This window comes from Juglans microcarpa x Juglans regia, chromosome 1D, assembly GCF_004785595.1.
Source record: "Juglans microcarpa x Juglans regia isolate MS1-56 chromosome 1D, Jm3101_v1.0, whole genome shotgun sequence".
NCBI lineage: Eukaryota > Viridiplantae > Streptophyta > Magnoliopsida > Fagales > Juglandaceae > Juglans > Juglans microcarpa x Juglans regia.
The window spans coordinates 47,879,165-47,892,071 of record NC_054594.1 but is presented as its reverse complement, the minus strand read 5'-3'; the positions used below and the strand labels follow the sequence as shown (position 1 = coordinate 47,892,071).

The 12,907-nt window shown below is 39.9% G+C and overlaps 1 protein-coding gene across 4 annotated transcripts; it reads right to left on the bottom strand.

Annotated features, from left to right (window-relative positions):
• Positions 1-1,055: 1,055 nt before the first annotated feature.
• LOC121256614 (protein INVOLVED IN DE NOVO 2-like) lies at positions 1,056-11,440 on the bottom strand. 4 transcript variants are annotated; one of them, XM_041157458.1, is made up of 8 exons: positions 11,171-11,436; positions 4,813-5,741; positions 4,427-4,608; positions 3,971-4,060; positions 3,600-3,887; positions 3,116-3,325; positions 1,896-2,134; positions 1,056-1,371 (listed from the first exon to the last, which is right to left on the bottom strand). In XM_041157458.1, the coding sequence occupies exons 2-7, from the start codon at positions 5,711-5,713 to the stop codon at positions 1,898-1,900; spliced, it is 1,908 nt and encodes a 635-aa protein (XP_041013392.1). In that variant the 5' UTR covers positions 5,714-5,741; positions 11,171-11,436; the 3' UTR covers positions 1,056-1,371; positions 1,896-1,897. The 4 variants fall into 4 exon arrangements, 3 of the variants coding, with proteins under 3 accessions (XP_041013392.1, XP_041013406.1, XP_041013400.1); XM_041157472.1 differs by having other exon boundaries at positions 4,813-5,723; XM_041157466.1 differs by having other exon boundaries at positions 4,813-5,745; positions 11,192-11,436.
• Positions 11,441-12,907: the final 1,467 nt, after the last annotated feature.

Genomic DNA, 12,907 nt, shown 5'->3' with positions numbered 1-12,907 from the left:
TTGTGTAAGCATCTAACTTTTTTTTTTTTTAAGTTTTGTTAACCGATGCTTTTTGATGAAGTTGAAAGTGTTATCAGTTATCACAAAACGTATCAACAATTACAATGCACCAGAAGTCTGAAGAGCATGTATACTAAAACATTAGTTGCGAGGAGTTTAATCCCACAGACCAGAATACAAATTCAGGTTGTTATTCTTCATCAATCTAGCTTTTAAGTAACCCCAAAACTAGGCCTTTGAGAGTTGCACAATTTAGTGGCCCCGATAAAGAAGAAAGTTGATGCACACTTATTTCAACCAGCCACGAATGGACTAGGGTTTTGTTCTAAACCAATGATGTTTGATGTTTGAGTGTATTGTTGATGTCGTGTTTCATGGGCTTGGACAACTCCACCCTGGCAACACTCGGACACTTTCCTGCAAGGAGTAGAATGGAGGAGCTCGGGAGCCATAGTACCTTAGACGCTCAAGTTAGTTCAAAGTTGAAGATGAAGAGAGATAGAGAGAGAGCTAGAATGAATAAACAGAGAAGTGTTTAAGAATATAAGTGTGAGTAACCCCCCTCTCGGCGGAATAGATGGATATTTATACCTGGTAGGGTGGGTCTCGAGGTGATGGTGACTAGTCGTGCAGCTCCATACGAGGATCGCACACCCTTTGCTAGCCTCCTGCCTCTCGCCAGACCTGCAAGAAGGGCACGCCGCTGACCCTTGGAGTGCATTAAATGTGGCATGGCTCTAGACGAGGTTGCTTTCCCTCCTGTAACATCCAGGCAGAAGTGTCAGGGACGGGGATGTCTCTGATGGTCTGTCAGTTTGCCCTATCGTGTCAGGGTTAGGAGTGTCTCCGTCAGAGGTGCCAGGTTGCACGATCTTCCATCCTTCTATCAGGGCTCCTGTCTCGTGTTCTCCCTTCTGGGCCATCCAGGCCCATCCCAGGTCTCGTACGTGGGCCCGGGGCCCGGGCCTTTATCCCCTCACATGTATCTTGGAACTAATATCAACACCACCCCTTGATGTTGGTTGAATTTGACAACAATGGTAACTCTAACGATCGAGAATCAAGGAAAGAATTTATTTTAAAACAAAGTTCGAGATCTCAGGCTACATTGTCAAGGTTTCCATCCGTGAACCTTAGGAATGCAAGGCATTAGCCAGAATGGACGAATACAATCTATTTCAACAAATTTGTTACATGGATAAAAGAAAATCCCCCTACAAGAAATAATTCCATAATTTAACAAGGAAAAAAAATGCCTTAATCGCGTCCCATCGATAAGCAAATGGGCCAGCTCATTCTCCATGGTAGCGTGTTTTCCAAATGCCAAGGTAGCAACTGCATTGCTTCATTTGGAGACAGATATGCTATTTCCTGCACACCAGCAACAAAGTTTTCATGTGAGAAAAATTCAATATGGCTTCGCGTGCTACTGAAATCAGGGGTACATTACCTACTATAACGCGCTATCTAGACTACTGATGTCGATACAAACTGAGCCGAATGCAAATGCAATATTTGCGGATCCTGCTTTTAGAAAATGAAGTCTCTTGTATATGTCCCGTATACTTGGGCTCTTGCCTACTCTTTTGATCAATAAAAATTTGTTTACAGATAAAAAATAATAATAATAAAATAAAATAAAAAATTGAAGTGACATGCCCATTTTTTACTATGAAAAGACGCACCTAGACTATGAAGTAAAAGCATGTCAATAACCACCCAAGGAATGCTGCCTAGTGTAGGTAGCAAAAACCTGGTCAGTAAGGTAGAAAAGGCTAAGCTCAAATATATTCATCAGCACCACTCATACCTATTCATTTATCAACCCTTAATTTTCTTATCAAAAGAAAATTATCAGCCCATAATGTCTATAATACACAATTCAAAAAACTGACCTTTAACTCATTCCCCTTTTGCGTTTAGCTATTCTCCATTGGTTCAGTATAAATATGACTCCTTCTTCGAGTGTAGCTCTTTTTCCCTCCCTGTAGTTCCACAATTCTGATGTTATATACCGCCCACTTGGATTGTATTCATTTATCTCCATTAAAGCTGTAGTCACAGCCTGGTAAACTTCATCACCCAATTCGTTCCTCAGACCTTTCAACTTATCATCTTCAGCATCTATAACATTCTGAAACAATAACATTCATTTTAAGTAACCCCATCATGTGAAAAGGGTGGCAAAGTAAATACGGACTATGCTAATATTGGAATAGCATTGCCACTAATTAGCGAAGAGCTTTAATAGTGAATTAGGCAATATAATCCTTTATATTATTTCTGGGAGTCTGTAACACTAAAAAATTATACCAAAGTGCACGCCCAGACCAAATTAACTAGTGCAGATGCATATGAATACGTATGGATGGCAGAAAGCAAATTCCTGATAAGCTACATGAGAGGACCTCAACAAATGACCAAACAGACATGCAAGCAGCTCGTATGTTCAGGCATATCATTGGCAAGGGAGTTTGCCACTGTAGCTCACAAATTCAGACCATCTAACCATATAAGCAACAGAATATTTGGCAGGCATAACCAAAATAATCCAGAATAGGAACACAAACGTCACATATAGAATGGGAATTTTGGATAACTGACAATAACAAAAACCCAGCTGCTTGGAAAAGTACATCTAAGGGAAGGTAAAGCTGTCAAGTTGCACCAATTTAGGAACAGCGGCCATCATTTCAAGAACATAATACATATGTTGATGTGGTCTGCACATCTGGCAATAGCAAGTATAATGCACTCAAAATGTGCAAGTGTCCAGCAACTTCAGCTTTCAGGCATTACCACTTCAGAACTTCAAAGAATCATAACTAAAAGAAGGAAATTAGAGAAGACCGCGCTAAAGAACCCTTCTCATACAGTTGGAGGCTTTTCTCGCTTGGTCTGCTCAATTCGGGGGGCAGACACACGTATTTGAGTTGGTTGTAATAAAATTCCTTTTTTCATCCTTAGAAACAAATTATTATGCCCGACTAGCACATATAAAGAAATGCAAAATATATCAGACCGATGAAAAAGAACATGCACTATGTACCGTGGAACAGGCTTATTAAAAGTAATATCTAGAAAAACCTGATCTTATGAGATTTAAGAATAACACCTGATGTTTCCCTTCAACCATGGTAATTTTAAGAGGATGCCAGTCAGGGTCTTTCAGATATTCTTCCCATAACGAGCACAGTTCTGATGCTCTCTCATCTGCTTCATCCTCGTTATACTTTCTCTTCATTGCTTGATGAAATGGCTTATTGTCAAGTTCTCCCATTCTCTTAACCCCAATATCACCACGACCTGCTATTTCATTCAAGCCCTAGAGAGTAAGAGAATTAGTCTTTCCTCACAAGTCATGGGAACTTGTATTAACATTAATACTGTATATCAGAACACAAGGAAAACTCCAACAAGCTGGCTCATGATCCACGGTTTAAATTGATGTCACAGTGTAGAATACTGGCAATTCAAGTATGCCAGTTAACTCATTAACTAGTAAGTACTATTGGTAAATAGACACCATTTTATTTCGTCTGCATAATTACAGCATCTTTCTGCATAACTTTGATAAATGAAGCGGGAAAAGAACTTACACTAATTAATTCTTTTCGAGCGTCTTGCAGCTCAACATTGCTCTTGCGCTCCTGCACTATTAGTGCTTGGTTCAGAGCTTCTAAATGATCAAGTTCTCCTTCTTTTTCACGCAACTGTTTAAGTATTGCCTCCACCTTTATCAGAACTTCTACATCTTCATCATCTCCCATGTGCTTCATGACATTTAATTGCCCTCTCAATCCCTCTATTTCCAACTCCAGTGCTTGTTTTGCATCTAGTTGCTTTTCCAGTAGAATTATTCTGTTATGAAGTTTTTCCTTTTGCCTCTGTGTGAAACCAAGAGTAATATATAACTGGTTCAAATAAATGTTCATGTCATTATTTAAACACTCAAAAAAAACTAACAAACCTTCTGATCTTCAGCCAGTTTCAATACATTTACATCAGCCTTTTCCTGCTCCAGAGAGGCCAATTGCAGGGAGCTATTTCTAATGGCATTCTGATAGAAACACAAAAAGAGGCATGGTCAAGAATATCTCTTGCAAGCATGCATGAAGTCATTAAAAAATTCAACCAATGCTGCAATTGGTTGGATAACCCTTAAACAAATAACAGGACTTGCTTTGATGATAATAAGTTTGAATAGTTTTGTGATCATTTTGTGGTTAAAGTGTTTCTCTTCCACTACTAGACAGGATTGAGATATTGGCATATCCATTATGAGTTAGAGAAACTTGACCATTTCTTTCATACTAAAATTTTCGTTGACCCCATGAAATTTTAATCTTAAAAAATCCTAGAGTAGTAGGAATTATTGAACTATAAGAGAAATTGTGACAGTAATCAAGGCCAAAAATAATTATACCTTTTCAATTTCTTCAGCAAGCTTCCGGCTTTCATTTTCGTTATGTGCATCACGCTTTTCCAATTCTATCCCACGCACCTCAAGTTCTTTTTTGTGAGATTCCAGTTGCAATTTAATCTTTTCGTGGTCATTAAAAATCCTCTGAAAGTGATCCCTTGCACTCATTTGTCTTTTTCTTATATCTGTGATGCAAACAAACATGGCATAGAATAATGTCACCAGAACAGCCTGACACGAGAACGGAATGTATAGTAACAAATCCAATATGGTGAAATCTAGCTGTAAATAGCTAAATACGTCTTTTTTTTTACCCAACAAGTGCAGTAGATTGGATCATGACCTGGTTCAGGTAATTAAAGAAAATAAATCTCTATAATGAAACGAACCTTCATTATAAGCTTGAAGGAGCTTATCTTTCTCTTCTATTAAGTTCCGAAGGGAGACTGAAGTCTGACTACATCTTTCCTCCATCTCTTTCACGTGCCTGTTCTTCAGCTCAATAGTGCTTGTCAGATTAGATATAAGTTTATCCTGTTTCCGGGCTTCTTCCTCCATAATTTCAGAAATGGTTCTAACATCTCCAATCTTTCGTAGGTGGTCCCCAACAATTTCGGTTGAATGGTAGTCATCTGCACGAGCAACCCAAGCATAGAGACCCGATTTTTGGCTATTCTTCGCATACCAGTCCTTTTTCCCATGATGATCTGCCTCATAAGCTCTCTCAAATGACATAGCATTATGTAACCCAGGCCAATCTTTGTGGAATTCCACAACAGCACTTCCTGAATGACCCCGAAAATTCCAGAGAGGGTGGACTCTTATGGGATTGAACCCTCTACTTTTCAACTCGTCTCTCATCTTGGATCCGCTTTCTCCTACATATCGCCCCTCATCTGTTCGTCTTGTAGGAATGTTAACAACAATTCCTGTCCAAGGCCAAACAATTTTCTCATCGTGGTCACAGTCAATTGGAGGATCACTCTTGCCAGCAGGTTTTGATGGACCCGCTAAATCATTTTCCAAATACTTCACCAAAGCAAGGTGATTAGCCTTCTCTTTTGCATTTCTCTTTTCTGAACTACTTTTTCCCACCCCAGAAGCATGCTGAAGAAGTTCCTTATATTGATAAACCCGCTTTTTCTTCTTCGGGCAGTATGGGCAAGAAAATGTCTCATCCGAGTTTTTGAAGCTGTGATTTCCATTCTTCAATTCTTCATAAGATTTACCTTCATACTCATCCATTTCAGATTCACTAATATCTGTATCTTCGTCTGAGCTGCAACCCATTGCAAGTCCCCTAAAAGTTAAAAAGTACCTGGAATTAGTCAAAATAAAAAGAAATCAGCTTTCACATTTTTTCTTGCAGATAATTTGCATTAGTCTAATTACTTTTCTTCATGGACTAGTTCATTGAATATGACCACTAAGGAGTGAAATTAGCGTAACCAGAGCATAAAGAGAGCAGGTGGACATGATTAAGGGTAATATGGAACCCCTAAAATCAATCCAAAATCTTGCTAAATACCCTTTCATGGCAAGCAATGGATGATAAAAATTGGACAATCGGGCTTCACCAGCTCGGCTCTGACCCAACACTACAAAAACATTTTTCTAAATTACTTTTGCATCTGCTTTTTTTTTTTTTTTTTTTTGGTAGAATCACGGGATGTTGAAGTAAAAAATTTGTGTGATTTTCATTACTTGAAAAACTGTTATTACATGGTATCCTTTTATAGACATAGAGTACAATAAATGGAATATTCTAGAGCTAATGCTACGGATTCATTTGCAGGGGTAGAGAGGCACGACGCATGCACTGCATATTTGTTGCAGAGTTTGTCACGTGGAATTGCTCAAGTCCTTGTGCTGTGATGATTGCAGGCTGAAGGTCTTTGCAAGGGCAACTTTGTCCTTAACATCCCCCCTCAAGTCGAGTGGCAAAGCTTGGAGACAAAGACTTGAACAGAGTGATGAGAACCGAGCTGCTGAAAGAGGTTTTGTCAGGAGGTCTGCGAGCTGGTCTTTACCAGAGATGAAAGCAACACATAGGGATTTATTTTGAACTCTGTTACGCATGAAATAGAAGTCGATTTCAACATGTTTAGTTTGTGCGCGAAAAACTGGATTAGATGTGAGGTATGTTGCACCCATATTATCACAGTAAAGAAGAGGAGCTTCGTGTAAATTGATCCCAAGATCCCTACATAGGTGCTGAAGCCAAATAACTTCAGCTGTTGTGTTTGCGACAGCTTTAAATTCGGCCTCAATTGATGAACGTGCAATCATTGGTTGTTTCTTGGAGGACCATGAAATGAGATTACAACCAAGAAATATGCAATAACCACTTGTTGATCTTGATCGTCTGGACACCCCGCCCACTTGGCATCAGAAAATGCAGTGATTTTGGAAGTGGACGAGGATGACAGTTGCAAGCAAACAGTAGAGGTATATTTGAGATACCTGAGAATGCGCTTCACTGCCTACCAATGGGGGACCCGAGGAGTATGCATGAATTGGCATACTTTGCCAATAGCGAAACAAGGTCCGGTCGGGTGAATAAGAGGTATTGCAAGGAACCAACGGCGCTACGATACAAGGTGGGATCTTCAAAAAGATGCCTAGTGAAGGCACTAAGCTTTTCGGAAGTAGACATAGGGGATTTTACAGGCTTCACAGACTGCATGTTAGTTTGATGAAGCAAGTCTTTGATGTACTTAATGCTATGTTTGGAGCAGTCTGTGAGAGTTGAAGGTGGCCTCGACACGCAAAAAATAGTGCAAAGTTCCCAAGTCAGTGATTGGGAAGTCACTACGTAGAGCAGAAAGCATATCATAAATGTACTGCATAGAGGAGCCCGTGACCAATAAGTCATCAACATAGACTAACACAAATGTTGTGACTCCTGCAGATTTATTAATGAAAAGAGAAGGGTCTGCATAAGAGATAACAAAGCCCCGATCAAGTAAGCGATAACTGAGCCGTGAATACCATGCACGGGGTGACTGTCGAAGCCTATAAATTGCTTTGTTTAACCTGCAAAGGTGAGAGGGATATTGAGGATGGGAGAACCCAAGGGGTTGGGACATAAAAACAATTTCATGAAGTGGTCCATGCAGAAATGCATTCTGCACATCATACTACCGAATGGTCCAGTGTTGAGACACAGCAAGAGCAAGAACGGTGCGAATTGTTGTAGCCTTAACCACAGGGCTGAAAGTCTCTTCAAAATCGATCCCAGATTGCGGAGGAACCCTTTGACAACCAAACGTACTTTGTGACGTTCGATTGAACCGTCGACAAGCCGTTTTGTTCGGAACACCCATTTGCAGGTGATAGTGTTCGGAGCTTGAGAAGTTGGTACTAAAGACCATGTCTGGTTAGCAAGAAGAGCATGAAACTCTTGTGCCATAACAGCACGCCACTCGGGGTACTTGTTTGCAATTGTGTAGTTTTCTAGAGTCTCAGGAACAGGGCTTAAATCAGTGGCAAAAGCACGGGGCAGGGGCCATTTTATGGTGCCATCATGAAACTTACTTAGGCGTGGGGAATGGGTACGTGACCGAGTAACCATCGAGTATGCATCCTACTGAGAAGGTGGGAAAGGCGTGCTATGTGTGGGTGACAAAGAAGGTGGTGGTGAAGACGGAAGAGGACCAAGAAATGGTGAAGAAGAAGAAGAAGAAGAAGTTGTTGAGGATGGGTTGGACTCGAAATGAGGCAAAAGCATGTAAGTGGGTTCAATATTGGACGTGGGCTTGGGAAGAGTTGAGTAAGGGAAGCTGGATTCATTGAAGCGGATGTCTTTGGAAATGTAAGTTCGGTTTGTGGAGATGTGATGACAAATGAAACCTTTGTGAGATGGGCTTAAGCCCAAAAACACACAAGATAGTGAACAGAAGGAAAATTTGTGAGGATTATAGGCACTAGTTAAAGGCCAGCACTCAGAGCCAAAAACCCGTAAAGTAGAGTAATCAGGGTAAGTGTTTTAAAGTAAAAAATAAAGTGAGGAGTTTTGTAGTGTATGAGATGGAAGCATGTTTATTAAATAAACTACATGCAAAAATGCATTGGGCCAAAAATGGAATGGGACAGAGGAGTGCACAAGAAGGGCAAGGCCCGTGTCAACAATATGACAGTGCTTTCGTTCAACGATGCCATTTTGCGTGTGAGTGTGAGGACATGTAATTCTATGAACAATGCCATACGAGTTTAAGTAATTAAAAAATGGTCAAAATCCCCCCCCCCCCCCAAATCGGATTGGAATTGCTTTATTTTTGTGTTAAATTGAAGTTCAATATTGGTTTTAAATTTAACAAATGTGTCGAAGGCTTGAGACTTTGATTTTAAAGGAAATAACCAAGTATACCAAGAATAGTCATCTACAAATGTGATATAAAATTTGTAATTATCAGTAGACACATGAGGAGAAGGACCCTATAAATCCGAGAAAATAAGCTGAAAAGGGGCAGTGGATTTATTAATCTTTTGTATGCAGAAAATCTATGATGTTTTGCCTGTGCACAGGCATTACAAAATGGATTTATAGTATGCTCATAGGGAAGATTATGCTGCCAAAGGATAGTTTGCACAAGTTTGAGAGAGGGATGACCAAGTCTACTGTGCCATAAGTGAACTGAGAGATGAGTGTTGAGAGCAGATGGAGATGAAGCCGAATGTCGTGGGATGGAGTAGAGGCCGTTACTAATTGTCCCTTGAAGAAGAAGCTTCCCCGATTTGCATTCCTTAATAGAAAAAGAGTCAGCAAAAAATTGAAAGAAAGCATCATTATCAATGCAGAATTGTCGTATTGATAGAAGGTTCTTTTGAAAGGAGGGAACACAAAGCATGCTATTGAGCAGAAATATAGATGAAGAAGATGAGAAAGAGGCTGAACCCGAGTGTGAGATAGGCATTGTGGAGTCGTCACCAACACGAAGCTGCTCACCACCACGATACTCAGTATCATGCAAATTGAAGTTACTCAGATCATTAGTTATATGGTTGGTTGCGGCGGTGTCTGGATAACAGTTCATGTCCGAGGGATAACTTGAAGAAGAGAAGTTTGCAGTGATGGGTGAGGCGTATAGGCTTAATTAAAGCGATAAAGGCAAGTGAGTGCCAAGTGGCACTGTCGATTGTAGACCTGACAAACCAAACGTTGGTCAGTAGGTGAAAATGAATTGCTACCATTGTTACCTGTGTAATTGCTACGACCCCGAGTAGAACGACCACCACCATTGCGACCTTGATAGAAGTTGCGACCACCACCACGAGGCCCTCAGCCACGTGAGTTAGCAAGAGATTTTGCTGTATAATTTGCAGAAGGTTCCGTAGGGAAGGTGCTCACATCAGAGTGATGAAGAAACCTTGCTTCATGGGCCAGTAAGTGCCCGAGCAGCTCCTCAGGAGAAATAGGCTCAAGCCTGGTGGAGACGGAAGTAACAATAGCATCATAATCGGCGAGAAGATAAGGAACAAATTTTGCAGGTGGTAAGGGTCGGCCAGCTGCTGCCATGGTGTCAGCAAGAGTTTTAGCTTTGCAAAAATAAGTTGTAATGGGGTCTAAGCCTTTCTTAAGGGAGGCTAATTGAAACTGAGTTTGTAGAAGACGGGCTTGGGAGACTGAGGCATAGGTTGATTGCAGAGAGAGCCATATGGCTCTAGCAGAGGTACATCCAACAACTTGTGCTATGAGTGGCTCAGAAAGAGAGGAGATAAGGACGGACATGACTAATTGATCTTGTTGAAGCCAAAGGTCGTGAGCTGGGTTTGGAGTGTTATCATCGAGTTCTGGTTTTGGTGGAGGGCAGGAGCCATCAACATATTTATACAATCGTTGGCCATGAAGGTAAGGAACCAATTGAACCTTCCATAACAAGTAGTTATCGGGGGTGAGCTTGATAGAGATTGTATGAGAAATATTGGGTTGAGGGAGGGTGGGAGAAGAAGAGGAATCAGGTGAGGAAGCCATGGACGTTTAGTCCTTTAGAGCTCTGGTACCATGTTGAAGTAAAGAATTTGTGTATTTTCATTACTTGAAAAACTGTTATTACATGGGATCCTTTTATAGACATAAGAGTACAATAAATGGAATATTCTAGAGCTAATGCTACGGATTCATTTGCAGAGGTAGAGAGGCACGACGCAAGCACTGCATATTTGTTGCAGAGTTTGTTACGTGGAATTGCTCAAGTCCTTGTGCTGTGATGGTTGCAGGCTGAAGGTGTTTGCAAGGGCAACGTTGTCCTTAACACTGGACAACCTCAGACCAAAGAACATTGAATATAACACCAAGAAATACATCTTAAACGAATTATTCCATATAATTGGGAAGCCAATCAACCCTATTAAGCTCAATGATTTGAACCGTTGACAAAAACCTGATATAATCTCGTGTTTGAGACCACAATACTGTCACATAATTCAAGCGGCCTCGGACATTCAAAATACATGAAACCAATAATAGAGCAGTTATTCTTAACTAGACCCAAATGATCTAATGCCTAAAACTCGTTACTGAATTATTAAAATACAAACCATAATCAAGAAGAAGTAAACGGATCGGCGAAAAGGACCATGGAATTGAATTTTACAGAGCATTCTAGAGCCTCAAACTCCAAAAGCGAGACACAGAAGGAAAATCAATCCCACAAAAGATAATACATTTAGGACATATAATCCAATCAAGCTCATGCATGCATAGAAAGAAATGAAGCCGAAAATGTGAGCAAGGGAGAATATCACCTTCAAAATTGGAGCTACCCGGGGATCTCTGGTTACGAAAGGTGTGAGATTGCAACCCTGTGAGCTCCCTCGGAAGAACTGGAGAGAGGGTTCTAGGTTTGAGTCTTTGACCAAGGGACAGTGGCGAACACAGTTGCGACTAGCGTTTGGTGCTGTGTAGGATGCGCACCCTGCAAGAGGACAACAAGCGTGAATTTGAGTGCGTGTGGGACTTTGGGCTGCGAAAAGACGATGCGATATAAACGCGCGATTGGAGCGCGTTGAGTTGTTTAGTTGAATTTTTTTTTTTTTTTTTGATAGGATTGTAGTCTGTACGCTTACCGTAGTAGGAGACAGTGGATGCTAGTCTGGGGGCGTCTCCACCACCTAACCATGAATTGCCAATGGCAATCCCTTCTAGATTTTGCGGAGCACATTTCGAAGGAAACATACACGTATATATATTTGGAATTATATTCTTATTTCGAACTGCCAATTAGTTATACACGTCACTTTTTACAATATATTATATAATTATATTTTAAAATAAATGGTAGTTTAGTAAAATATTTTATAAAAATAATATCATTTTACAAAAATACCCCCACTTTAAAATATGTATTGTAAAATATATTATGAAATGTATTATATAGATATCATTACTCCTAAGTTATTGGAGTGTTTGCTAAAGAGCCCTAATTCCTTTAATTTATATTATTCATTTTGTATATCTTAACGTATTATATTGCATGATTTATTAAAAAAAATTAAAAATATATATTTAAAACAAAATGATACTTCAAAATATAAAAAGATGAAGACTAAAACTTTAGACTTTCTCTATCCTTTTATGTTTGTATATTTTTTTAATAAAGCACGCAGGAACATATTGTAGTGTCACATCAAGGAGACAAAGTGAGCATTATAATTTTTTTTTTATATATAAGTAAACAATTGTATTAATAAAATAGGTATAGCTCAAGTACACATGATGATATACAAGAGAAAACACCTATTTAAAAGGGAGAAAATGAACTAAGAAAATCATGCAGGTCTAACCATTAAAATCTATAGCTATGACCCATAGAAATAATGTTCTAACAAAAAAAGATCTAAGATCCTCAAATGATTGCTCTTTATCTTCGAACGTCCTGTCATTCCACTCTTGCCATAAGTACCGTAGAATACAAATAGGAACATAACCTTTCGAAGTGACTTTCTTTGCATGGATAGTTTCACTGGGAAAGATCTTGACGAAGGATAATTTGCAAAGACGTAGTGGTGATCCTAATAGACTAGTGCTATATGTGCAAGAAGAGCGGTAAAATTGTGGATCATCTTCTACTGCATTGTGATGTTGCTTAAAGCGTAATGGGTTAAAGTGTTCAGCAGATTAGAGGTAGTGTGGGTTATGCTCGCCACAGTGGAGGCGCTCTCAAGATTTGCAAAGAAAATTTTGAGCCGCCCTGCTAAAGATTATGTTCCACTCAATTTGATCCTCAGCTATCGCCAAAAAATCAGCCACTGAAACTTCTTTCTCACATGCCATCCTAAATACTGAAAGGAATAAATCTTTTAATGTATTATTTCCACAATATACGTTGTTCCAAAATTTTATTCTAGAACCATCTTCCAACACAAGTCTAGTGGAAAGAGAGAACACCTCACATCCTCGACTAATATGCTTCCAAATCCCCACTCCGCGAGGCCCATCTACCTTTCTACTACAACCCCCCCTCCCCACACACACACACTCTT